This window comes from Phascolarctos cinereus, unplaced genomic scaffold, assembly GCF_003287225.1.
Source record: "Phascolarctos cinereus isolate Bilbo 61053 unplaced genomic scaffold, phaCin_HiC Scaffold_5;HRSCAF=322, whole genome shotgun sequence".
NCBI classification, from domain to species: Eukaryota; Metazoa; Chordata; class Mammalia; order Diprotodontia; family Phascolarctidae; genus Phascolarctos; species Phascolarctos cinereus.
The window spans coordinates 301,240,495-301,267,026 of NW_027555958.1; the positions used below are offsets into that span (position 1 = coordinate 301,240,495).

The 26,532-nt window shown below is 50.6% G+C and overlaps 1 protein-coding gene across 3 annotated transcripts; it reads left to right on the plus strand.

Annotated features, from left to right (window-relative positions):
* The first annotated feature begins 896 nt into the window (after nt 1-896).
* On the plus strand, nt 897-26,431 carry THRA (thyroid hormone receptor alpha). Of its 3 annotated transcripts, XM_020997298.2 has the most exons (9): nt 897-1,152; nt 13,507-13,873; nt 16,071-16,132; nt 16,603-16,703; nt 17,105-17,252; nt 20,076-20,281; nt 20,912-21,058; nt 21,938-22,196; nt 22,838-26,431. In XM_020997298.2, the coding sequence occupies exons 2-9, from the start codon at nt 13,821-13,823 to the stop codon at nt 23,086-23,088; spliced, it is 1,227 nt and encodes a 408-aa protein (XP_020852957.1). In that variant the 5' UTR covers nt 897-1,152; nt 13,507-13,820; the 3' UTR covers nt 23,089-26,431. The 3 variants fall into 3 exon arrangements, with proteins under 3 accessions (XP_020852957.1, XP_020852958.1, XP_020852959.1); XM_020997299.2 differs by lacking the exon at nt 13,507-13,873 and having other exon boundaries at nt 898-1,152; XM_020997300.2 differs by lacking the exons at nt 897-1,152; nt 13,507-13,873 and adding an exon at nt 14,720-15,372.
* The last annotated feature ends 101 nt before the right edge of the window (nt 26,432-26,532 follow it).

Consider the following 26,532-nt stretch of genomic DNA (forward strand, 5'->3'; position numbering starts at 1 on the left):
TTATGTCCATGAATGCAGCTGTATGTGTATGCATGGGAAGGTGTGTGGCATAGGGGTAGAGAGGGGCTGGCACATCGGAGAAGTCTCTTTTTGGATGACTCCTACAATTTGCACATACCCCAAAGGGTTCTGAGTTCCAGGTTCTGGATTCCGGTTCTGTTCTCCAGCCCGTTTAAAAAAAAAATCAAATTCTCTCAGCATCACAGTGAGACATATGAGCAGGCCAGGAGAGATACATGTAGGTATCTTAGAGGTACATAGTCCTTTCCAGGTCTCTTCCTTTAGAATGTGAGCTCCTTGAGGGCAGGGACTGCGTTTTTGCCTTTCTTTACATCCTCAGCGCCGAGCACAATACCTGGCTCGTAATAATCCCTGAATAAATACTTGTGGAGTGACTAACTTACTGCATCCTCCTGCCTGAGAAGCAGAGGGTCTTAAGAAAAATGGCTGGTAACAAGAAGTGGCCTACAGGAGGACGGAGACTAGTGAAAGAAGGAGGGCTCAGAGTAGGACAGCGAGAAGAATCGAGTGGAATGGAGTGTCAGAGAGTAAATTAACGAGAACCGAGAGATTCACTGGGGACCGATCCGGCGAGGATGGGCATTTGTGAGTAAGACGGCCTGGGATAGGATGGGACTAGGGGGGACGCGATAGATGCATGAATGGACAGAGTGCACAGTGCAATCAATCAGAGTAAGATGAAGAAGGTGAGAGGAGGTAGGGGGCGGGGCGGGGCGGGCCGGGGCCGGGCTGGGTAGAGTCGACCCGGCCGGGATGGCCGGGGCTGGGGGAAGCCTCCGGGCTGCGAGGCTCGGCCTGCAGGGAGCAGCAGTGAGCCAGGCCCGGGCGGCGCGGAGCCTGGAGCCGGAGCCGGAGCCCGAGCCGAGCCCGAGCCCGAGCCCGAGCCCGAGCCCGAGCCCGAGCCCGAGCGGAGCGGGGCGGGGGAGGGAGGAGCTAGCACGGCCGCCGCCTCTGCTGGAGGAGCCTCGGGGCCGCCACACTTGCCCCCCTCCCCCTCTCTCACTCGCACTCACACCCGGGGACAGGAGGCGGGCGGCCCCGGCCCCACCGGTCCCCCATGGCCACCCCCGGGCCCCGGCGCTGAGCCACCCGCCACCCCTCCCCACGCACAGCCCAGCCCGCCACGCCGAGGTAAGGGGGAGGGGGAGGGGGTATTAATATGCAAATACATTGCGATTGATTATGCAAAGCCACCGGACGCTTGCTTGCTAAGGTCCTAGTCTCGACTGGGGGCGTCCCCGGGGACCCTCTGCCTGCACCACCAACCCCTGGGTGACACTGTCAGCGCTGGGGTGCTTGCAACTTATCAACTCCCCGGAGTAAATGGAGGACGCAGGCGGGGGAGGGGGACGGGACGGTTGCAGCGGGTTGGTGACCAGGAGGGGGGCGGTGGTGTTGCAGGGGCAGATGGCGCCTGGGCCTCGCCCCCCACCCCCGCCGCCTCCGCCCCACGGATCCCCGGCCTCTCTCGGTCCCGTTTGCTACGCATTGTAGGAGCCACGGCCCCGGCTGCCAGGCGGCCCCTGTTCCCCCGCCAGTTGCCGCCGCCGCGGTTTGTTTACGGTACGGGCGGCCTGTTTCTCCCCCCACCCTCCGCCCTCCCGACTGCCTGAGCCGAGCTGCTTTTGCAAAGCTTCCTCAGGCGGAGGGGTGGGGGAGCGTTGCAGCTTACCCGGGTCGCGAGAAGCTCCCCAACCCCTTCACACGCCTCCCCAGATCGGGGCTGCATGGCCCTCCAGTTGCAACACTCCCAGCTGCAAAAACGCGGCTTGGGGGATGAAAAAAAAGGAGTTGGTAGGAGAACTCCGGGGTCCCTGGGAAGCGCCCGGAGAGTTGCATGCTCGGGGCCACTTGGGGAAGTGCGAGAGAAATAGGGAGGGAGGTAAGGGGTTTGCAACGTGTCTCTCAAGCCCCTGGCAGATGGGGTTTCCCCGTCTTCTGGATGAGAAAAGGCCAAAGGGTGGCGGGGTCAGAGTTTGAAGGGAGGGTAAGGTAGGAGGAGCAAGGCACGGTTGGTAGTACTCTGGAAGCCCTCTGACCTGGCAGAAGCTCTCCGACGTGAGGAGAAAGGGGGTTGTTGTCCGGGAGGTGGAGGTTAGGGGGGAGAGGCTGTGAAAGCCAGACTCACTGGGATAGGCACAGACACATAGGGACGCAGGGAGTCAAGGACAGGAGGGTGATAGACACACCCACACTGGGCCAGGAAGACTGAACACTCGTGAGCAAGTGCACACGCTGAGATGGACACACCCACAGGGGGACCCAAGGACAGGGAGACAGACACGGGCACATACCCACACACAGACTTTCCTATACACAGACATTACTATACATAGTCCCAGATTCAGTCACAACCAACAAACAAATACTGTATTTATGGAGGACCTAGTGTCTAGGCACCACTGTGCTGCTCTTCATTGAGAGAGATACCAAGAATAGAGAGATTCTTGCCCTCATGGAGTTTAATCAATCAGTCAGTATTTATTAATCCTCTACTATGTGCCAGGCACTAAGCTAATCCAAAGGGATGCAAAAAGAGGCAAAAGACAGACCTTCCCCTCAAGGAGTTTACATTCTGATTAGAGAAAGAAGACTGCCACAAAAAATAAAAGCTATCTCAGACAAATGCAAGTATATAGTAATATGCATGCTCTCCTACTCCAAGGGTCCTTAACCTGTGGGCTGTAAACCTTGTTGTTTTTTAATTTTTTTATTTTTTAGATAATTATTTCAATATAATTGGTTTCTTTTTATAATCTTACCGTATTTAAAAACAGCATTTTGAGAAGGGCTCATAATCTTCACCAGACTGACCGGAAGGGGTCCATGACACCAAAAAAGGTTAACAACACCTCTGTATTTAGACTGTAAATCCCTTGAAGGCAAGGATAGTATGTATCTTGTACCTGTTTACATCCAACAGCATTTAGCCCAGTGTTTCTCGTGTAATAGCTGCTCTGTATTTGTTGATTAAATGATAGAGTAACAAATTTACTGTGTCATACATGCAGGCGTTCTCCGAGGCAAATGCACACATTCTTTCTCTATCTCTCATGCTTCTTCCTGCGTCTCCCTCCTCTAAGGCATGGACTGTTTTAAAGGAGATTAGGAAGAGAAATTTGTGTGAGAGGGGAGGTAAGGGGTTTCGGAGGACTGAGACAATGACCCCAGACAATAACCCTGCAGGCTGCCTTGATTACTAGGGGCAGCAAGGTTGTATTTAAGGGAACTAGGCTTAACTCTCTGCCTCCCATTTCCCTACCCTAAAAGTGACTTGGGGAAGTCATTTGCTTGAATCTTTCCTCCTTTCCCCAAAGCCCTCCCCATAACCTCAACTAGACATCTTTCTGCTATCCTTTTCGGTCCCACCTTCTGCCCCTCTGTTCAAATTGCTGTATTTGTGTGTGTTTTGTCCCTTTATCTGTTTATCTCTCTGTCTGGCCTCTTTCTCTTTGACTCCCTATCTTTATTTCTTTATTCCTGTCACTTTCTTTTGTGTGCCTCCCAGTCTGTGTATCTCTGTCAGCATTATGATCTTGTCCCCTAGAGCTAGGGACTGGTTAGGACATCCTTCATATTTCTGTGGTTGCTAATAGTGAGCTTTTCCCTGCTGCCTCCCCAGGGGTCAGCAGGAGGTTGGGGTGGGGGTGGGGGGTGGAAGGGGCTCTGCTGGCTTCTCAGGACATCCTGGATTTCCTTACCAAGAGAAAAGCACAGCTGTGGCCACCAGGGTTTCAGGGATGGGGGTGGGGAAGGGTGCTTCCTATGGTTCTGTTCAAGCAGGCCTCTCTACCTGGCTAAGCTAAGCCTAAACACAGGGCCAAAATAAGGGTAGCTCTAGGGAACTCGTGGGATTTCCTAATACCAATGGGGATTCCTACCTTTTTGGCTTCCCAGGGCTCCCTATCCAATTCTAAAGCTTAGTAGGTAACGGTATTGGTGTTTCCTATGCCCCACCCCATCCTAAGATCTATGGGAATTAGCACTCTGGGGAAAGGGTTAGGAACTAGGCCATTGACACTGGAGTATCACTCTCTCTGGGGCCTATTCCAGGTACTTGAACTCCTTATTTTGTGGAGACTGATCCTGAACTTGCCTTGGGGGCCAGATTTAGGGACTAACCCTGATTTCTTTCTCTTCCTTTCCCCCTACTTATGATTTCTCCCTCATCCCCAGCTTTGCCACTTCCCCTCAAAGTCCAACCTACTTTATGCCCCCTATGTACTTTGCCACCAACATATCTCCGAGGGTATCCTTCTCTTTCGTGGATGTAGAGACATTTAAGGCCCATAGTAATGCCATAGTGCCCATGGCACTGACCCAGAATAGTTTGTGATAGAAATGCCTAGCCCTCCCTCTCCAAAGCTCTTAGAGGACTTTGTGAAGTGAAGGGGAAAAGGAAGGAGAATCCTAGAGCCTGATTTGGCTGGCCCCTCCCCTTGTTCTTCCTTTCCTGTCCCTGTGGTATCACTGTGTGATTGCTGGGATAGACACCTGGGTAGCTAGCTCCACTTGGCCTGGGCTTCCCTCATTCCCTGGCTTACCTGGAGGAGGTGGCATAGGGTCATTGATCAAAGTGATACTGATTCCACTTCACTCAGCCTGTGTTTCTCCATAAATAGTAAAACTGAGTCCTGGTCAGGGATAGAACTATCTGAGGAAAGGGGCCATGAGCTTGTATGTCATGGGGAGGGGGCTGGAGGAGCTGGGAAAAGTTGGATGCAGGAAAAGAGAGTGAGGTTGAGTCAGGCTTCCCTCTGGAACATCCCTGAATGGAGGAAATATGGATAGGTCTGTTCTGCGGATTTCCTGTCTCTTTCTCCTATCCCTGACTCAGAGACCCCTCCCCCACAGAGGTGGGGGCTTGGGGGTGGGGAAGGCAAACAAGTTTTGCAACTGGAGACTTGTGGAGAAGAGATTGTGGCTTGGGGATAGGGCCCCCTGAGTACCCTCTTTCCTCCAGCCCCCCACTCCCTAGAGAAAACTCAAGGGACTTCAGAATGGGGATTCCCCATCCCTGGGTTGTGGATGGGTAGGCAGGTGGGCTGGGTTAATTATTGTCATCTCTGTCTGTGGCTTTATTTGTCCGATTCTGTTGTACTTGTGGGGTTGGAAGTTGGGTCAAGGGCCAGGTTCCCACTGCTACCCAACTTGACAATGAAAGCATAGTTGGGGAACAGTATGTTTTTGTTGAAGATTTATCTTCTCTTCCAAAGCTGAGGAAATCCCCGTGAACCCAGGAATGTTATTGGAACAGGTTGGGAAACAATAGTACCAAGTAGGTGAGGGGGAACCTATCAGGTGGAGCATGAAGGTTTGAGACTCAAACCATCCATCTAGCTAGGTGACATCTCCTCCCCCAGTCCCTTTCTGTTGCCGTGGTGATGATGTGCCACCTCCCCTCCCCCTACTCCTGCCCCTGTTATCAAGCTGCCAGCTCTACCCACTCCAGGTGAGGCATGGGACAGTTGGAGATGCCAGGAAGAGCTGCCACCCCACTTTGGAGTGGAAACAGGGAACTCTGGAGAGGGGTACAAAGGGTACATTTTCCTTCGTAGAGCTGGCAGTCTGTTTGGAGGTGGAGATTGGGGAAGCATTGCTAGAGACCCATGCCCTGGATAGTATTGGCCATTTGCAGTACTCCTGGACTTGGTTCTTTTAAATGCCTGCAGCCTTCTAATGCCAAGGCAGGAGGTGAAGAGCTGATCTTTCCCTGGTGGGAAGACTGGACATGCCCAACATCAAGTGTGTGCTGCCTGCTGCCTTCTTGACTAGGAGGGGCTTAGGTGCCAGGCAGCTCCAAAGGCAAAGGGGATAGATTTGAAACCAATAATTAACCTGGCCAAAAAGCACAGGTGTTTCCCCAGATATACTCCATTATTGCCCCTGAAGGCAGGGTGAGAGGGGAAAAAAAGACTTTTTTTCATTTTTTGGAGGTGGGGAAATGGAGTAAACAGAGTCTAGATAGAAGAAGTTGTTGCCTGAGGCATATTGGTCTTGGGGCTAGGGAGAAAGACTGAAAGCCCAGTGAGTGAAGGGTTAATACCTGCTACTTTAGCTGGCCTCACCTCCAGCAATGGAAGATTGGTTGGTGTGATCAGGTACAGTCCCACTGCCCACCCTATTCTCAGTACTCCCTTATTGAAGGTGTTCTCAGTGCTGCTCTGTACCTCAATTTCTCTTTATGTTTTCATTTTTTTGTTTTTGGCTAGGCAATGGGGTTAAGTGACTTGCCCAGGGTCACGCAGCTAGTAAGTGTTATGTGTCTGAGGCCAGATTTGAGCTCAGGTCCTCTTGACTCCAGGGCCGGTGCTCTATCCACTGTGCCACCTAGCTGCACCCCCCACCCCAGTTTCTCTTTAGAAGAGAAAGAGTGCTCATAAGGGAAAAGGAGTTGGAGAGGCACAGAACTACGTAATATTGTGCTTGGGGATGTGCTAGAAGATTTTCTGATCTCAGGCTAGCTGCTGCAGTTTGGGGTGTGGTTAGGGGGAGATGGGCAGCACCATCCCTGCCTTCTCCTGCTAGTGTTTGGTTGGAAGCCCAAAAGCCTGAGCCTCTGGCAGCTGCCTGCTTTTATGTATAAGCATGTGTGTACATGTGTGTGTTCTTGTAATTGTACATATGTGTGAGCCCAGGGAAGAAGGGGTTTGGCATGGAAAGGCTGTACTGGAATGGGGGAGCTGTGTGCAGAGTGTTGTGTGGGCCTCACGCATGCGGGGTGAATGTACATGTCTGCACGTGTCTCTGTGTGTGCGAGCTCTTGGTGCTCAGCTGCACTCACTCTGTCTCTGTCTCTCACTCAGCTTTTCTCTTCTTATTTGCTCTGAATCTGCTTGCTTCTGAGTATGTGGGCTTTGGGGCTCCACCCCACTGTGGAGTAGGAAAGGAAGACTGCCTTGTTCCCTTGTTCTCCCCTTCCTAGATTGAAGATGCCATCCTTCTTTGATCCCCCTCCCCTGTAGCCCAGAGCTCTTTCGTGTGTGTGTGTGTGTGTGTGTGTTTGCCCTCCCCCAGGGTGAGAACTGGGAGGTTGTGGTGGGGAACCCCTAAGCCCAAGGGATTCCCTGCTTCCCTTGCTGTGTCTTCTGTGGTGAAAGCCCCAGTCTCTTGACATTCATACCTCCAGTTTTCAGCTGCCCTGAGTCGGGGCTCCAGTTACTCTGGCTGTTGGTTGAGCTCCTGGGGGAAAGAGGGAGGGAGAGAAGAATGTGCCAGGTTGAGAAGGAGAATTCACCCACTTCTGGCTTTCCAACCATTTTAATCTTCCTCTTTCTTCCCAGAGGGGTCTTGGAGGGTGGAGGGTGAAGGGTTTGGGAGAATGCCTGCTGTCCAGGCTGGTGGGAGGGCTTGCCAGAAGGGGATAGAGCACTAGTGAAATGAGGGGAGTGGGGGGAAGAGCCATTGGAGGTTGGGGTATGGTTATTGACACTGCTATCCAATGCTTAGCAATGGAGGATGAGTGGGGAGTGACCCCTGGGTACTATCACCCACTTACCTCCATGCCAGATATGAGATTGACTGGATTTGTCCCAGGGGTGGGGAGGAGAGCCCAGCAGGTGGGTGAGGCTGGGCTTGGGAGGGGAGAAGGAGGCATAGTCCTTTGATGCTAGCTAGCACTGGGCATAGTGCCCAAGTCAGTGGCTGCTGTTTATGTCTTTATGTCTCTGTCCTGGGGTGGGGGGAGGAGAGGAATTTCCTGTTGTATTCCTTAGCAGAGGAGGGGGCTTCTTTGTTAAGAAATAAACACACTTCTCTCCCTCCTCTTTCTCTTTTCTGACCTCTGGGTTCCACCTGGGCCCTTTTCTGACCCTACCCCCCACCTTGTGGTCCAGCATACTGCTTTATGGGGAAAGGGAGAAAAGCAGGGTATCAGCTGGGAAAAGGAAAGTGTTTTCTAATGGGCCAACTGAGAGAATCCTGCCTACTGCTCTCTTGTCTTTGTTGCCCAGCTGTCCAAAGCTGTGCAGTAGAATGCACTCTTTTTTTTAAAAAATATCACTCTTAGGAGGTAGTGGTTTTCTCTCTGTGTCTCCCTCTCCCCTGGCAGAATGAGAACTGGGGGGGGGTTGCTTGGAGTACTATCCTCTCCTTGTCAGAAGACTGAATGAAAGGTCGATGAGCTGTAAGTTAGCTCTGGGGAAGGAGGTGAGCCTAGGCTCTAGCCCCAGGGAGAGAGGTCTGCCTTCTTGAGAAGCAATGGCAGTGAGGGGGACTTTGCAGAATACTTAAGGTTCTCTGTGTCAGCCTGTGCCATCCTGTGGCTGAGTGTGTGCGTCAGTGTTTGCCTCTATGTACTTTTGTTGTGTATTTTCTTCTTGTGGGTCTGTTTTCTCTTATGTTAGTATTCATGGATGTCTCAGAGTGAGCATGGACAGGTCTCTTTTTGTGTATGGACCCTGGTTTGCATGCATGTGCCCATTTTTCTACTGGTGCCTACATTCATGTGTATCTTCACTTTCCTCTTGCCCTGGTATAGGGGGATGGGGGACCCTCAAAGGGAATTCCCCCACCCCTACTCTAGCAGCAGACTGAGGGGTGAGGGGGAGGGAGGTGTGAATGCACCCACGACACTATTAATAACCCACATGCCAGGCCACCACGCACCAGCTGTCACCGTGGAAACCACTCCTCCTTCCTTCTCTCTCCTATCTTTGATGGGGTGGGACTTAGGACAGAATGCCCCTCACCCCCACTCTCTTTGTCTCCCTTTCTTTTCCCTCTCTTATTTCTGATTGCCTCTTCCTTTCTGTCACCTCCTTCTCTTTGTGTCTGCCTCTCTTTCCCATCTATGTTTCCTCTATTTTTATCTTTCTCTCCCTATCTCCCTCCCTCTGTACTCATAGCCCTCCCTCTCTTCTCAACTCCCTCACTCTTTCCCCATCTCTCTTACCCTATCTCCCTTTTTTCTTCTCCCCCATCTCCCTCTCTCTCCCTATCTCCCTCCCTCTTTTCCTGTTTCCCTCCCTCTCTCCCCAGCTCCTGCTCTCCCCAACTCACTCACTCTTACCCCATCTCCCTTCCTCTCCCCATCCCCCTCTTCTCCAACTTCCTTCTTTCCCTGTCTCCTTTCTTGTTTTTCCATCTTCCTCTCCCTTCCCTCCTTCCCCCACCCCCGCCATTTTCCCTTTCTTCTTCCTACTATCCCTCCTTTCTCTTTATATGTTCCCCTCTGTGTCTCTGTTTCCATATCTGGCAGGTGTGTGGGGGGGAGGGGGCCTAGGCTTTCTCTCCGGTGCAGTGTGGACAAAGTTCAGGGGCCTGGGTTGGGTGGGGCAGTGAGCCAAGAACAGACAGACACCAGAGAGGTAGGAGGTGGGTGTGTGGGTGTGTGGATATGGTGGAGGAGTTGGGGTGGAAGTAGAGTTGAGGTTTAAATTCTGAGGAAAGGGGTAGAGGTGAGAATATATACATTCTCTCCTAGTCCTGGGAGTTCCCCAGTGGCATGGAGACTGCCAACCCCTAAGTTGCTTGTGTATTAGGATCAGACTGCAGGACAACATGGAAATGGGGGCTGATTGGCAGTAGAAGGTTGGCATAGTGCCCATGGATGCCGCATTGGCCTCATGTCTCCCCCCTCCCCCCTTTACTAAAGCACTCAGACTTAATGAAATGCTTCCTTCTCCATGGGCACAGTGCCCACATTGCCACCCCCAACAGCTCTATAAGAGGAGGGGTGAAGAGTGATGTCAACTGACAGGTGGGCCCTTGCTGTCTTTCAGTCTGTCATTCTAGTTGTTCTGGGTTGAGAGTGAAAAGCCCAAAGTGTTTTTCTTCTCCTTTCAGGAAGAAGCTTTGAGCATTAAACTCAATATACTGGGGGAGGGGAAGAGGGGAGAGAAGAAAAACCACTTTTCAGGCTGGGCACTGAATCTCCGTTTCCCCTTGGCTGGGGCTCTACACCCCCCACACCATACCACCACATACAGGCATAAATGTGAACCTATGCAGAGATCCAGTAGGGTTGGGAGTCCTGGGAATGGAACGAGAAGGGCAGCAGCCCCTGTCTGGCTGTCTCCTCTCCTCTGCTTTGCCATTCTTTTGCTTAAGAAATTTAGATATGGCCTTGAAGAAGGGAAAATGTCTCTCCCTCCTAACTCCCCCAACAGCAATAAAAACTAAAACACAGAAGGTAGAGACATTGTCACATAGTGAGTAGATGGCCAGAGTCAGGAAGACCTGGCTTCAAATCCTAGCTCTAAATTTAAGCTGAATGACTATGGGTAAATTCCCTAACCTCTCTGATCCCATTTCCCCATCTTTAAAATGAAGAAAATTTCTACTTCACAGAGTTGTTGTGAGGGCTCAGATGTCATGGTCCTCAATGCAAAGTTTTTTGCAAAATTTAAAGCACTATGTAAAGCACTAAATAAATTGGCTATTACTGTTATTATCATTACCAACTTGATGCTGGGATCCAGGTATGGATACCCAACCTGTAGGTAAGACACCTCTTTTCCCTGGCAAGGGAGGTTGAGATAAACAGGGCTTATGAATGACCAGAAGGACCACATGTTCGTAACACCTTGGGCATCAGTCCGCTCTGTATAGGTGTCCTTCCCCTCAGGGGCATGAGTGTCAACACTGTGTCCATTTTAAGTCAGGGCCTGGGTGGGACTGGTGCATTAAGTATGGTAGCTACTTTGACATGATGCCCAGGCCTGTGCTCTCTGGGAATAGAGGAGCTGTGGCCATCCATTTGGAGTCTGGATTAGGAGCATAGGGATTTGAAGAAGGGTTTGCCAAAGCTAGTAGGTGCTGACACCACCACCCCTGGTCTTAATGAACAACTCCACAAACTGTCCTCTTAGGCCATAGGACTGTGGCCTGTTTCTGGGTCCACTATATCGGGCTGTCCCTCTCATCATGCCCACTCTTGTACAGGCCTTCCTCCTTTCCCCAGGGGTGCTTAGGCCTCCTGCTGGTGAGTGGATTTTTCCAGCTTCTGTAAACAAGTGGTGGCAGTGTGCCAGGCAGGCAGGAGACGGGTGGGGGCAGTGCCTGCAGCCAGGGTGTGCCAAGCACCAAGGCATGGCCTGAAGGGAGACAGGGAGACACACAGAGACAGAGACACTAAAGAGACTGAGCACAGCATCAAGACAGAAAAAGGGCCAGAGAGATACAGATATCAAATACTCTCATTGTCCAGCCCCCTTCTACTGTACCATCCCCATCCCACTCCCAGCCCAGAGAGCAGCTTCTCAGTCCCGTCCCGTCCCCCCCCCCCGTGCTACCATCCCAGGGAGTAGGAGGCCACAGTGCTCAACCTTCAAACCCCCCCTTTCCCCCTCCCCCCCACCCCTTAGGGCTGGCTGCACCATTATAAATTTATAACAGGAATTTCTCCAGCAGCCAAGAAAAACTTGACCTACTTTCCTGATGGCTCCCAGCCTGAGACTCCCCGCCTGGCCCCCCAGTCCTCTCTTGGGCCCCTCAGTCTCCTGCCAGCCCTACCCCCAAAGATATCTGTAGCAGAATGGGCAACCCCTCTGTTTCCATCCCCTTCCAACTGCGAATCTAGATCCGGGGACCCTGCTTCTGTGTTCCAGGCCTCTTGCCCCATGCCCTGACTCTTTTCCTTATCTTTCCCCCCAGTCTCTTATCCACTTCCCAGGGGTGGGGCTTGGGGGCCCAAGGGCGAGGTCTCTGGTGCAGAAGCCACATGACCTTCTGCCCTCTCTTCTCTCCGCACACATAACTACGAATTCACATACCAGCACCCCACATGCACACCCCAGCCCACAATCTCTAGTCTTATACCTGTGCTATGACATCAGAGTGACTGAAAAGGTGGATGGTCCAGGACAACCTTGCCCCTGTTCCCTTTCTCCTAGCCCCTTTGGGGAGCAGGATCATGACTCGGCCCCACTAGCTTGGGTACAGGTATAGGTACAGGTAAGGTGGAGATTAACCATAGCAGTAGTCTGTGGGATGAGGGGGCTCCTGAGTCATTGAGTGAGAGACATATCTTAGTAGGTTGGCAGAAGGGGGAATGGAGAGCATAAGTACGGAGAACTGGCTATATTTCCTTATCTGTGAACACATTGTGTCTCTTCTGTAGAAGGTAAGCTCCTTCAGGGTAGGGACTATCTTACTTCAGCATTTGTATTTAATAGTAATAATCATAAAAGCTAGCATAAAATTTGCAAAGCTCTTTACACATTATCTCATTTGATCCTTACCACAACTCTATGGAGTAGATGATTGTATTTCACAGACGTGGAAACTGAGGCAGAAAGAAGGGAAGAGACATAGGATCATATTTAAATATGTGCTACTTAAGTAAGTACTTAAATCAAGATTCAAACTCAGGTCTTCCTGCCTCCACCTTTGGTGCTCTATCTTCTACATGAGTGGTGGTGTCACTCAAATGGCTATAAGGACCCCTTCAGGCAGCATGTTGACATAGAAAGCCACATATTAGCATCATCTATGTTCTATTGTATTTTTATTGGTTTTTATTAAATGTTTCCCAGTTACATCTTAATCTGGCCCCACTGAGGAGTGATGGCCGCATGGGGACTGTGCCTGCAGCCCTTGATACCTGTGCTGCACACACCTAGATACCTCTGGCACCCATGGCTCCTTTTCTATTTGAATTTGACACCACTGATGTAAAAGAGAGAGCACCAGAGATGGAGTTAGGAAGACCCGAATGTGAATTTTCTCTTAAGCACTTACTTAAATAGTACATCTTTAAAATGGGGATAAATTAAGATAACCTACCTCACAGGATGCGAGAGGGTTTCACTTCCCTAACAGTGTACGTAGCAGTTTGATTGATCATGGACAGAGAACTCTTCTCTTCTGTCCACATCTCCTCCTCATTCTTCTCCTCATCATCCTAGTCTAGCATTTATATCTTGCCAAGTGCTTTAAATGTTATCTCATTTGATTCTCATAACAACCCTTGAAGACAGATGCTGTTATTTTCCCCATTTTACAGATGAGGAAACTGAGGCAAACAGCAGTTAAGTGACTTGCCTGGGGTCACACAGCTAGTAAGTGGCTGAGGCTACATTTGAACTCAGGTCTTCCGGACACCAAGTCAAGCCCTCTACCTCCTTCTCCACCTGGCTCTCCCTTGGAGTTCCACTTGTTTCTGGTGGCATTCATAGAAAATGCCAAAGTTGGTGTTTGACTTGTCATCTCACCTCTCTTTGCTTATGCTGTGTCCTGTCCCTTAGGAGCTTTGCTGAACGTTTAGGGAGATTGGGCTGGAGGTGGAGTAGTTGTCCCACTTCTGATGGTATCAGACCTCCTTCACTGTGAGCCTGATTGGGAGGGATGGGTGGTGGAGGAGGCAGGAACACTTTAAATGCCTGGATCTCCCCTCGTCTTCACAGCATCAGCTCTCCTTCGGCACCAGCCACCAGTCTCATAATGGGCTTCAGGGAGCCTTACTGTTAATTTGAAATAACCCCCCACCCCACCTCTACCCCCATGGGCACCTGTCTCAATCCTTGCTCTCTCTTCTTTCCTCAGGGCCCTCAGGACAAGACTCTACGGCTGTTCCCCCCTCCCCCCAACTCAGGACTCCCCCCAAGAGCCAGCTTATCCCCCCAGCCCTTCTACCGCATCATTCCCTGGCCGCCCCCCTGCCACCCGCCCCTTGTGGGGCACGGGGCATGGCATGGAAGGCCAAACGCTGAGGCCAGGCACCATGGGCGCTGTACCTTAGAGCCCGGGTGGTGGTGGGGGGGGGAGGCTTGTGGCTCTGCCTGCAGGAGGTTGCTGTGCCTACTTCAGTCTGTTGGAGTGCTGGGGGAGGGGGGCAATCCTGGATGGAATTGCAGTGAATGGAACAGAAGCCAAGCAAACTGGATTGTGGGTCTGACCCAGAGGAGAACAGGTAATGAGCATGATAGGCTGCAGCCCCAGCCCGCAGAGGTGGGCATCGTCTTGCTGAATTAATGATGTAAGATGTAAGCTATTTCACTTGATTGCTAGTTCGTAGTTTTAGAGAAAGATGGAATTGTCAAGTTTAATCCCCCTCATTTTACAGATGAAAAAACCAAGGCTCAGAAAAGTTGTGACTTGTCTACAATCCCAAGGGTAGAGTGACAGAGCTGAGATCTGAACCCAGGTCCACTGATTGAGGGTGCAGAACTTTTCCCACATGGCATGTTTCTCTGAGGGTGACTATGGCAGCGGTGTGGCTGGCTGACCACTGTTCCCCAGACAGCCCTGTGTTTTGTCTTGGAGGAGATATGGTTACCTCCCGATTCCCTACTAGAGCAGGTAGTTCTGGCAGGAGGTGATGGTGTGCAGCAGAGAGGCTGGGGGAGGGGAGGGTGTTGAGCAGGTGGGCATATAATGTTTCCATGGTACATGAGCCCGTGGACAGATGGCCACTCTGCACATACATGTTTAGAGCATGTTGGGTCCCCATTAGTTCTTCTTTGTTCATATGAGGGGAAGGGAAAAAGGAATCTCTTGGGGTTTCTCCCAGGGAGTAGGAGTAGGTTCTGTGTATACCTATGCAGAGGTAGCCATTTGCGCACCTATGTGTGGAGGAGGGAATGCTGTTTTTGCTCTGTGTGAGAAGAATTTAGGGGAGAGGCAGAGGGTGTCATTGCCCACCCTAATTGTCTCCATGTGGCACAGCGCCCTGTCCCAATTGGCGTGGGGCCTAGAGTGCTGGGTACAGCCTGTGCTCGTGGCTGGGGAGGGGGGAGAGGGTGCTCTGGGGAGCGGTGTGGCTGTTGCTAAGGAGATGGGAGCTACGCCAAGAGGCTCGAAGCCCAGCCTGGCTCAGCAAACTGGTGAGGGGGGAATAGGGCCACAGCAGGGTTCCAAGGGAAGAGGAGGAGATAGGTGAAGCCTGAGAACTCTAGCCTGGGTAGGAGTGGGTTTCCTGGGAATACATGGAAGCTTCCTTTCCCTAATCCCAGTTGGGCTATGGGGAGGTAGACTGTGCCTCCTCTCCATGTCTCTCCCTCTGGATGTTTCTTACATAGACTGTGTTCTGATGACACTTGGCCATGGGAGCTTAAGGGTTGCCATCTCTGGTTTTCGTAGGGCTGAGTCAGGATCGTGCTGAACGTTTTGTGAAGCATACCTGTGTCACCTGATCTGTCTGGGAATGGCGGGGACTTACTAGACACAGTCCATGCTAGAGCACTTCCCATCCTCTTCACATCCTCTCTACCCACACTGCTTTAGGGTCTCCTCTGCTGTCACTGCCCCCCCCCCAATCTTTTCGCCACCTTGTGGCCATTCCTGGAATTGCCTGTATCCAGATATTCCAAGTTCAGGAAAATGAGTGAGGCTCGCCCTCATCTAACAACACCCAACCCAGAAGAAAGTCTCATCCTCCAGCCATTTAGGAACCAGACACTGAGACACTGGGTAATTTCAGTTAGGGATACATAAAGCATATTTGTGTTTGAAGTTACCACCATATAAAGAGGGATATGGAATAAGCAATCCACCACTGGGGGGTAGGGGGGAGTAGGGAAGTTATACAACATTGGTATGCATATAGAGGGTTATATAAAGTGTGTGTGTGTTGGGGATTATGCAATATGTATGCATATACTAAAGGTTATATAATATGCGTATCTCCTGGAGGCTGTGGAACATGCATGTTCATTCTAAAAGTTGCTTAGAAGGTTTTTTCATGTCAACATGCAAATGCCCTGGAATTATGCATCATATGTGTGCATGGATCTAAGCTTGTGTAATCTGCTAGTATGTTCATCCTGAGTCATGTAACCCATGGGCATGTACTAAAGGTTATGTGAATGTGGAGTTCTGTAGAATGTGCAGATTCCAGGGCTTGTCACCCAGACATGTATATATGTAGTGGGACTCTGGAACTTGCCTGCTACCTGACCAAACTGCTTATCTACCAGTCCTGAACTTCTCAGATAGCAGGACCCTTCCCAGCCCTCTCAGCTGACCTTGGAGGTTGGTGGAGCTCAACATAATATGGGGAGGTAGTTGGGACTGGGGAGGTGGGGTCATTGCCTCCCTCCAGTGAGTAGGGTTTCTGCCAAAGACCATCCAGAATAAAGTTCATGTGGCTTCCCCCATTCCTCAACCAGGTCACTGGATGGCAAGCGGAAAAGAAAGACCAGCCAATGTTCCCTGAAAACCAGCATGTCAGGTGAGATGGACTGTCTATATCCCTCCCTACCCCCTTTGTCTCCCCTAAGCCATTCCAGGCTAATTCTGGTGGCTGGGCAGCTGTCAACTCCTGTGCCCTGGGAGAAGGGTTATAGCTCTTTACTGAGCTCCTAAAGGAAATTAGAGTGTCTGGGGGCATATTCTTGACCTTTGAGTTTTGAGTCAGGGAGGACAATTGTTTGCCTTTTAACACACATCCCACTTGGTCCTGGGTTGGAAAGATTATGAGACTGACTCAGTGTTACATTTCTAATGTTATCTTGACACTATGTATGCCATAGCATGTCCTCACCCCATACAACCATTCCTATGGGAATAGCCCAGAAGTGGGGGTGGGAAATGGGATCAGGCTGACAAGGAAATGCTGAGATATGGAGAGGGACAGTAGCCTTGGCCTTGAGGCTCTTCCTGACCCCTAAAGCTATGTCTCCTTGCCTCCCTGTCTTATAGGGTACATCCCTAGTTACCTGGACAAAGATGAGCAGTGTGTCGTGTGTGGAGACAAGGCCACAGGTTATCATTACCGATGCATCACTTGTGAAGGCTGCAAGGTACAGACCCCCACACTATTCCCTCCTCCAATTGGCCTCTTTTCACACTGCTCCCCATCCCTCCCACTAGTCTCTGTTATCTTCTCCCATCTTTGCTAGGTGGCCGTTATAAGACCCCTTATCCTCATCTTCCTCTCCATTATCCCCAACTACTTTCACCATATCCAGACCCATCTCCCCCCAGTTGCTGAACTTTCAAACCTGTCCAATTGTGTCTTCCTATGTAGACAGTCCATGAGCTATAAAAATCCATAGAATTCTCTATGACCCCATCCCTGTAGACTTTGGTGAGGGGTCCTCTTTAATCTGTCTCTTCCTTTCAGGCTTTTTGGTTCAAATGTCTGGTGGGTTGGAGGGGCGGGAATCTAGAAGTTGGTCCTTTATCTGCACCCATCTCCTAGGGCTTCTTCCGGCGCACGATCCAGAAAAATCTTCATCCCACTTACTCCTGCAAATATGATGGCTGTTGCATCATTGACAAGATCACCCGAAACCAGTGCCAGCTGTGTCGCTTTAAGAAATGCATCTCCGTGGGCATGGCCATGGACTGTAAGAGCATGGAGTTGGGGAAGCATGGTCAGGGCAGAAAGAAGTGACCCAGGGTCAAAGTACTTGTCTTCTAGGGTCTCAGTTCCCTACCCCCACATCCCAGGCCATCCTTACCACAACTCCTCATCCAGCTGATTCAACAAGCATGTTTTATTATTAAATGTCTTTGTATATTGTAGCTACTGAACTAGGGCCTGGGGCTATGAGGATAAAAACTCATATCACAGAGCACTTTAAAGTTTAAAGCACTGTCCTCACAACAACCCTGTGAAGCTCATAGGCCACCCATTTTTCTTATTTTCTAGATGAAGAGACTGAGGCTCTGAGAGGTTTAATGAATTGCTTTTGGTCCCCTAGCTACTGAGTATCTAGAGTAGGATTTGAACCTAGGTCTCATGACTCCAAGGCCAGCGCTTTCTGCCAAGCTGCCTCTCAAAATAGATGTGACACAGATCCTGCTCTCAAGGGGCTTATGATCTGATGGAGGGAAGGACTGTGATACTGAAAGAGATAAACATAGGGCCTGTGCCTGTGATTTCACTGGTGTACTCAACTCCTGGGTGAGCAAACTCCCTTAGCTGATATAGGGTATCACCTCCTCTGCGACTAACAGTCTTAAGAGAGTTGCTTAGGGCACTGTGAAGGTTACCTTATGAAGTCACATAGTCAGTATGGATCAGAGGTGAGACCTGAACTCAGGCTTTCCTCACTCTAAAAAGTCAGTTTGATATCCACTGTGCCATGCTGCCTTATAAGAGATGGTAACTCACATTTACATGAAGTTTTAAGTTTTGCAAAAGACTTTATTTATATCCTTTGAGCCTCACTAACAACCCTGGGAGGTGGATGCTCTGATTATCTCCATTTTGCAGAAGAGGAAACTGAGGCTGAGTGACTTGTACACGATAAAGGCAACAGAGACATACAAGTCAAGTGCTGGGGGGAATTTGAAACATTCACCTTTGTTCCCTTCCCAGTATCTCTTTCTTTGCTCAAAGTCCACTGAAGTGACTTCCTCAGAAAAAGATGGACAGTGTCTAGGGACACTCTTTTTTTTTCTTTTTTTTTTTTTTGGCAAGGCAGCTGGGGGTAAGGGACTTGCCCAGGGTCACACAGCTGGTGTCTGTGTAAAATATCTGAGGCCAGATTTGACTAGGAACACTCTTAAGACCGTACTGCACCTCCTCTCCCTTAAAAAAAAGTTCCCCCTAGGCAATAGGCCCCATTGCCTCTTCTGCCTTTCAAAGTATAAAGGCCATAGATGATGGAGCCTTAGGGAGAAATGGGATAAAGAGGGAAAGATGCAAACTTCCAGCTTGGTCCTCTTCTCCCTCTCTAAAGCTGCACCCACTGGTTACCAAAAAGGATATCCCATTCCTGGCTGGGAAGTGGGAGAGGCTTCCGATAACTGGCTGCTAGATCTCTTTAGTTATTTTCCATTGGTTGAAAGAATGAGTTAAGGGATGGCCTAATAAGAAAACAGACAAACAAACAACTGATCAAGGCTCAAGGCCCAGAACCTTTCCTAAAGACCTTTGTCACTTTAAGCAATGTTTTCTAGGTCTCAGTTTTCCATTCTATAATAGGGGGAAAATTATCATAGAATCTAGAGATTAAAAGGGACCTTGGCAGCCATCTATTCCAAACCATACTGGGAAGAACTCCACACCATGATATAATAAAGTATGCTGGGAGGATAACAAGAGACTGGTTAGGGAACAGAATTAATAGCTTGTCTGTGATGAGGTAGGGTTTATAAAGCTCCTTACCAATAACAACCTTGTGGAGGATGTATCACGTGTATTTATTATCCCCATTTTACAGATACAGAAACTGAGGCCCAGAGAAGTTATATGACTTGCCTCATGGTCATACAACATGATTCAGCAAACAATGATTAAGAGCCCACAAGGTGTAAGATAAAGAGGCAGCATGGTGAAGTAGATGAAAAGCCAGCCTCAGCCAGGAAGTCCTGGGTTCAAGTCCTGCCTCTGACACACTGGTTGGTTCTGTGACCCTGGACTAGTCATTTAACTTCTTAATGCCCCAAGCAATTCTCCTTATAAAGACTCTAAGTTTATAGGTTGGCAGAGCAGGTGCCAGTCTTCACGAGGACAGAGAGATGAATAGCTGGCATGTCTCTAGTGGTTTAAGACTGGCAAAGCTCTTTACATAGATTATCCCGTCTGATCCCACAACTACCTTGTGAGGTAGGTAGGTAGGTGTGTTATTATCCCCATTTACAGATGAGGAAACTGAGGCAGAGAGAGGGTAAGTGACTTGCCCAGGATGACACAACCAGGAAGTTTCTGAGGCAGGATTTGAAATCAGGAGTCCTGACTCCAAGTCCAACACTGCATCTTCCACTGTGCCACCCAGCCTTGAATTTCCTACCAGCAGTTCCCTATGGTCTAGTCTGAAAAACTGTGTAAGATGCTGTGCCAGGCACTGCAATGAAAACAGTCCCAGCTCTCAAGGGACTTAGGTTCTACTGGTTATGGAGGGGGGCAGAGATACAGTATATACATAAATAAATACAAAGTAGTTTCAAAAGGCAATGAGGAATAACAACCACCAGGCGGTGGGTGGGGATAGGGGGGGAGGGTCAGGAAAGGCCTTGTGAAGAAGTGGGCACCTGAGTTGGGCTCTGAAAGAAGCCAGGGATTCCAAGAGGCAGAGGCAAGAAGGGAAGGCATTCAGGGCAGCTGTACCCAGCTAACAAGTGTTTGCACTAAGATTCAAACTCAGCTTGTCTGACTTTCTTCTGTGACTGGAGGTGAGAGTGCAGGACAGATGGGAGGGACTGTCATTATTCTACTACAGTGGTGCTGGATGATTCAAAGCGGGTGGCAAAGCGAAAGCTGATCGAGGAGAACCGGGAGCGGCGGCGCAAGGAAGAGATGATTCGCTCATTGCAGCAGCGGCCAGAGCCCAGCCCTGAAGAATGGGATCTTATTCATCTGGTAACAGAGGCCCACCGAAGCACCAATGCCCAAGGAAGCCATTGGAAGCAGAAACGGAAATTCTTGGTAAGGAGGAGGGGAAATCAAACCAGGGACAGAAAAGGATAGACAGAGGATAGATGGATGCTAAGTGGCCATTAAGAGGAGAAATGCTGGCATTTTCTAGAAAGTCCTCTGTGATTAATACTCGGTCATCATAAGGAGTAGGAGAGTAAGGAGACGGGAGGGTATGGATCGTGATCAGGCTGAAAAACTTCCTGAGGTCAGGGCTTGAGTCTCCCTTTGAACTTAGACGAGGAGTTCCCTTGTTGTAAGGGCCGAGTCGTCCCCATCAGACTGGAAATAGAGATGGTAGGCTTTTCTCTCGTTGATTGGGAGTTCCATGAGGACTACAGCCTGTCTTTCTTCTGTATCCCCCCCACCACAGGACTCTGTCTACTGTCAGGGTGGGGATAGGCTGAATGAAGTCCCAAGTGAATGGGCATCTGGGGGAAGAGAGACACAATATCAGGACAGGAAGCTGGCATCAGGCTGCCAGATTTCTGTGCTCTGCCTTTGGTGCTGTTGTGAAGAAGGAGGAAGGTGCCAGCCTCCTCCTTCCTGCGCTGCCCTGGAGCTCCCCCTGCTGGGCAGTGTCCTATAGTGAGGGGTTAAATGGGGTCCCTGGCCCTGCCTGACCCCTGACCCTTCCTCTAGCCAGAGGACATTGGCCAGTCACCCATGGCCTCAATGCCAGATGGGGACAAGGTGGACCTGGAGGCCTTCAGTGAGTTTACCAAGATCATCACCCCAGCCATCACCCGCGTGGTGGACTTTGCCAAAAAACTGCCCATGTTCTCCGAGGTGGGTATCGGGAAGGAGAGGGGTATGGGACTTGGGGAGGCAGTTTGGGACAGGAGAGAAACCTGGGACTATTCTCAAAATCACCCCATCTGAGAATGTTTATCTGCGAAGTCCCAAAGCCATTCCATTTCATCCATTCATCACCTACCACTGGGAACATTAGGTTTTCAGAAGAGAATTGCCACTGGTTTCATCCTTCTCTTTTCCTCACTCCTGCTGCCTGTTGTGCTGCCTGAAATCTGGAGAAAGAGACAGTGCTAGTTACCCTAACACACCTCCCCCTTCCCCCCCTCCTGGTAGCTGGAAATTTCTTCCATAGTTTAACCAAATAATAACTGATAATTATGTATAGCTTTCAGACTTATAAAGTGCATTACATACATTATCTCATTTAATCCTGATAACCCAATGGGATAGTATGGCAGGTATTATGAGTTCCATTTTACAGATTAAAAAAACTGAGACTCAGCGAGATTAAGCTAGTAAGCGCTGGAACGCAAGACTCTCCTGATCCCAAGTCCAGCACCATTTCCATTACCCCAGGAGTTTTCAGTCTTTCTGTGGGTCATGGACACCCTTTGGCAGTCTGATGAAGCCTAGCTGTTCGTGTATGCATAAAATAAAATGGTAGGATTACAAAGGAAACTGGCTCTATTGAAATATAATTCCCAAAATATTTTTAAAAACCAATTCTTGGACTCCTAGATTAAGATCTCATGCATTATCTCCTTGCTACCTTTCTCCTATCTGCTGTTGTAGCAACTAATTCAGCTTTAGGGGGATCCTTGGGCTCCAGCCCTGGTGAGGGGAAAGTGTGGAGATCTAGGGACCAGAGGAGGAGGGATTGACTTTCTTACCTCTTCATCCCATTTCTGTCAGCTGCCTTGTGAAGACCAGATCATCTTGCTGAAGGGCTGCTGCATGGAGATCATGTCTCTGCGGGCTGCCGTACGCTATGACCCCGAGAGTGAGACCTTAACGCTGAGTGGGGAGATGGCGGTCAAACGGGAGCAGCTGAAGAATGGTGGCCTGGGGGTGGTCTCTGATGCCATCTTCGACCTGGGCAAGTCACTGTCTGCCTTCAACCTGGACGACACGGAAGTGGCTCTGCTTCAGGCTGTGCTGCTCATGTCTTCAGGTACCAGTTGTGAGACCTTTGGGAAGAGGCTTTGGGACGCTGGTTTCTTCTTTCTGCTCCTTCTGATGTGTCTGTCTCCTTCAACCTCTCTCTGTTCTCTCTGTCCCTCTCTCTGTCTCTCTCTCTGTCTCTCTTTTAGCCCCCAGCCCCTCAAGCTCTCCCCTAAGTGGTCTTCAGTCTCTTTCTCTTCTCCTCATTTTCTCTCTCTTCTCTTCAGTGTCTCCTCCACCCTTTTCTGTCTCTCAGCCTCTTCCTCTCCCTTAGTTTTTCCCCTATCCCCCTGTCCCTCTGTCTCCCTACTGTTCCTCAGGCTTTCTTCCAGCTCAGTCTCTTAGTCTATCCCATGACTTTCTCTGTTCCTCAGTCTCTTTCCTAGGCCTCTCAGTCCCTCAGTCTCCCATTGGTCCCTTGGTTTCTCCGCCTAGTTCTCAGTCCCTCAGTTTCTCCCCCAGCCCTTAGTCCCTTAGCTCCATTCCTGTTCTGTGTCTGTCAGAGTCCTTCCTCTGTCCTCCTAGTATTCTTTCCCTAGCCTTTCCCCTCAGGGGGCCTTTGCTGGCATCTCCTTCCTCTTGGGATCCTCTGGCCTTTCCCCAGTTGTCCAGGCAAGCAGCCATTCCTTGCCTCCCTTGTCTCCAATACAGACCGCTCGGGCCTGCTGTGTGTGGACAAGATTGAGAAGTGCCAGGAGGCTTACCTGCTGGCTTTCGAGCACTACATCAACTACCGAAAACACAACATTCCCCACTTCTGGCCCAAGCTGCTGATGAAGGTGACTGACCTCCGGATGATCGGGGCCTGCCATGCCAGCCGGTTCCTGCACATGAAAGTCGAGTGCCCCACTGAACTCTTTCCCCCACTCTTCCTCGAGGTCTTCGAGGATCAGGAAGTTTAAACCCCCAATGCTGGGAGATGAGGAGGGGCGGGGCCTGTGGAGCTGCAGGGGGTGCAGCAGGAGAAGGGGCAGGGCTAAGGGATACCACCCTACATCCCTCTTCTGTCTTTCCTTCTATATATTTTTGCCTCCCACACACAGCCTAGCCAAGATGCCTCCTCAGAGACCTCCTTCCTGCCCTGGGATCAGGCAAAAGAAACAAACAAACAAAAGGAAAACCAACTCAAGAAAATGAAAAAGGACAGTGCCAGTGGGAAGGGGAGTCCTCTGGCAATTTTTAGGAGCCCCACCCCCCAGGGCAGGGGGAAGATGGGGAGAAGAGATGGGACAAGGAGCCATCTGAACTCTAGGGGAAGGATGAGGGGTTGTGGGGGGAGCTGCCCTCAACCCCTCCCCCCACCAAAAAAGCCTCCCCCTCTCCCTCTTATTCCTTAACCCAGGTCCTGGACTAGGGCCCCCTCTTTTCATGCTCAGATACCTGGGTTGCACAGAGAAGCCTCAGCATTGGCTCCTCCCTGGGAGGTTAAAAGTTACAGTCACTCTAACTGCACTTTGGAAGCAAGAGGGTAAAAGAAAGAAAAGTGGAGAAAAAAATAGAGAAAGAGAAAAAGACAAAAAAAAGAGACAGAGAGATGATGATATTAAATTATTAACTGAGGCCGGCTGGGGAGAGGACCTGGGGTGGGGGAGATAGGACAAGACTTACCCATCCCAATGCACTTTGACAGCTGCCCCCCCCCAAAAAAAAAGTGAGACCCACCACCACCACCATCACCTCCTGGGTGGGGCTGCCAATCAGAGTTAAAGCCACAGAGTCCTGGCCACCTCCATTTCCCTCCCCTCCCCACTTGCCTTGCCCCCTTGGCGCACACACCTTTGCACCCTCTGCTCGCCACTTGTGCCCGCTAATTCTGAGCTCCATCTACCTCTCACACTGGATGCCAGCCAGTACCCCTTATATGGCTCCCTGTTAAAATGCCCACCATCCCAGAGACTTTCTTCCCCTAAACGGTGCCTGCCCCAGGCAGGCACCAGTCCACCTTGGCATCCACACCAGGAAAGACTATGGTCCCAGCTCTCCACCCTCCTCCCCATATCCTGCAGAGTTAGCTACAGTCAAGAGGCTGCATTGGAGGGGATTCTTGAATCTGGGTGTCTCCCACCGCTCTGCTCCTAGGCCACTTTTCTCCAAGATTCCAGTCCCCTCCCCACACATGATGCACTAACCCCATCCCTAATTTTATCCTGTCCTCCATTGCTGGCAGTACCCTGATGTCTCAGAAGGTACCATGATGGTGGTAGTATGGAGGGGCTAGGGAAGTGGCACTTAATTTTTGTTTTGGGTAGGACAGTGGAGGGTTTTGAGGGGATATTGATTTTTGTCTCTGAAATTCTTTGGCCCCATCTGCCACCCTCCTCCATCCCCCCACCAGGGATTTCCTGCTCCTTTAAACTAATTCAGGAACTCCAGCCTGAGCTGTGCCCCTACCCTCACCCCAGGAAAAGGAAAACCAGGGGAGGGGATGTCTTTCTGGCTTTGTCTGATTTGAGTGTGCAGCCCACGTCCTCCTGCCCCCAACCAGGGACTGGAGGAGCTAGCCCCCCAGAAAGGGAATCAGCAGGTTAAGAGAAATATGGGGTCACATATATGGGCAAGGAAGGAGACACTTGCCCCAAGAAGCCATGGGTGATGGGATAAGAGTGTTGGGGGTGAGGGGAGTTGTGGATTTCCTCCTCTTTGCACTACTTGGGCAAAAATGTCTTAAGCAGTAGAGGATTTGCCACCTCTCCCCTCGGCCTAACCCCTGCACTGACACCCCACACCACCCTTCCTGAAACTTCAAACCCTGGTCCTGAGCTCTACTGAGTAGAGTATGGCCTTCTGCCCACCCAAGGAAATGTCCTGGCCTAAGACTAAGAGATGCCATCCTCACTACCCCCCTTCCATTGCCCAATACACATAGCCCAGATCTGAGGGGTAGGGAGATGAGACAAGGTTGTGTGTGTGTGTGTGCACATGCATGTTTGTCCATGTGTCTGTCCACATTTGCCTCGCACACTTTCTGTCTCTGTCTCTGTCTCTTTATCCTGGGGCACTGATTCTGACTCCGGGTCACTAGAATGAGTCTCCTTCCTCAAAGTTTCCACCCCCACCCCCACCCCCACAACAGGGCCAGCAATGTACTTGCTCTATCGTCTACTTTTTTTCAGCCATGGACACAACAGGGAAGGCTTAGGGGCTAAGTGGGATTGGCCCCTTTATAGGCATTTGGGAATTACTTCAGCACACAACCCCCCCCAACCACACCAGATGAGCTATGACCTACCCCCATGTTACCCTGCATTGTCTTGGTATCAGGGGTGGGGGATGGACAGCAGCCTGGGGTAAGGTCTGTCCAAGTTTGTGTTATGGATGATGCATGTTTTGTGTGTGTGTGTGTCTGTGTGTGTGTGTATGAATGTTCCAAGTTCATGTGTATACTTAATTTGGGGAAGGTCTGGAGGGGCTGTGGAGACAGGAAGTCTTAGAGCACCTGCTCTAGATTCATAAATTCCCCTATCCCTACTGTGGGAAGTAGAGGATTAGGGGTCCCAATCTTGGAGATCATTGGTGCTAATAAAGGAGGGGAGGGTGGACAGACTAGACTTGAGGGTGCTTAGCAAACCCCCTCCAGTATTGGGCCAGGGCACGTCAGTGGTGGGGGTGGGGCTTAGTGTTGCAGTATTGGCTGCGGGAAGGGTGCCCAGGATAGGATGAGGGGGGCCCTAGAGCCATGACCACTACACTGCCCCCCTTCCCACTCCCTACCCCCACCCTGCCTCCTTCCCCAACTCAGTATTCCCCCACCCATCATTCTGAACACACATACCTCATCCAGCTCCCCACCTTGCTCTGTCCCAGATGGGGGGAGTGGGGAGAGAGGAGCCCCCTGTCCCTGCCCTCATCCCCTGGTGGCCGGCCTACAGGGTAGAGAGGGGGTGGGGGGCAAAGACACCGTCCACAAGGGGGACTAGGGGAACACTTACCCCAAAACTCCTGGGGGGGTACTGCCGGGGGGCGCTACTGAATGTATGAGAAGCTGGTGCTGTGGGGTGGGGGTGGGGGGAAGATATGGCTGGTTGGGAGTAGCTCCTTCCCTTAGGGAGGGATAAGGGCCGGTGGGAGGAATGGGGGGAGGCCTATCCTGACCCCCACCCCATATTGACAATCAGTATGTCTGTTATGTGCGATTTTTCACCCCGTTGTGTTTTGGGTCAGGATTTTAAAGAAAGATATTTTTATGGTAATTGTCGCTCGTCTATTTTACTATATATTTATGTAATAAATATATGATGAAAATAACTCCCCCGTGGACCCTTCTGTGTCTGTATCTGTTCGATGTTCCCCTTCCCACCCCAAATTTGCTGGTAGAGTAGGCTTTCGATCCAGCAGGAAGTACCCTC

What these genes read in the sequence shown, in the direction of transcription:
- THRA (XM_020997298.2), top strand. Translation starts at nt 13,821, where the DNA reads ATGGAACAGAAGCCAAGCAAACTGGATTGTGGGTCTGACCCAGAGGAG. An exon ending in CCTGAAAACCAGCATGTCAG is followed by an intron (nt 16,133 to 16,602) that starts GTGAGATGGACT and finishes CCTGTCTTATAG; the next exon opens with GGTACATCCCTAGTTACCTG. An exon ending in AACTGCCCATGTTCTCCGAG is followed by an intron (nt 21,059 to 21,937) that starts GTGGGTATCGGG and finishes CATTTCTGTCAG; the next exon opens with CTGCCTTGTGAAGACCAGAT.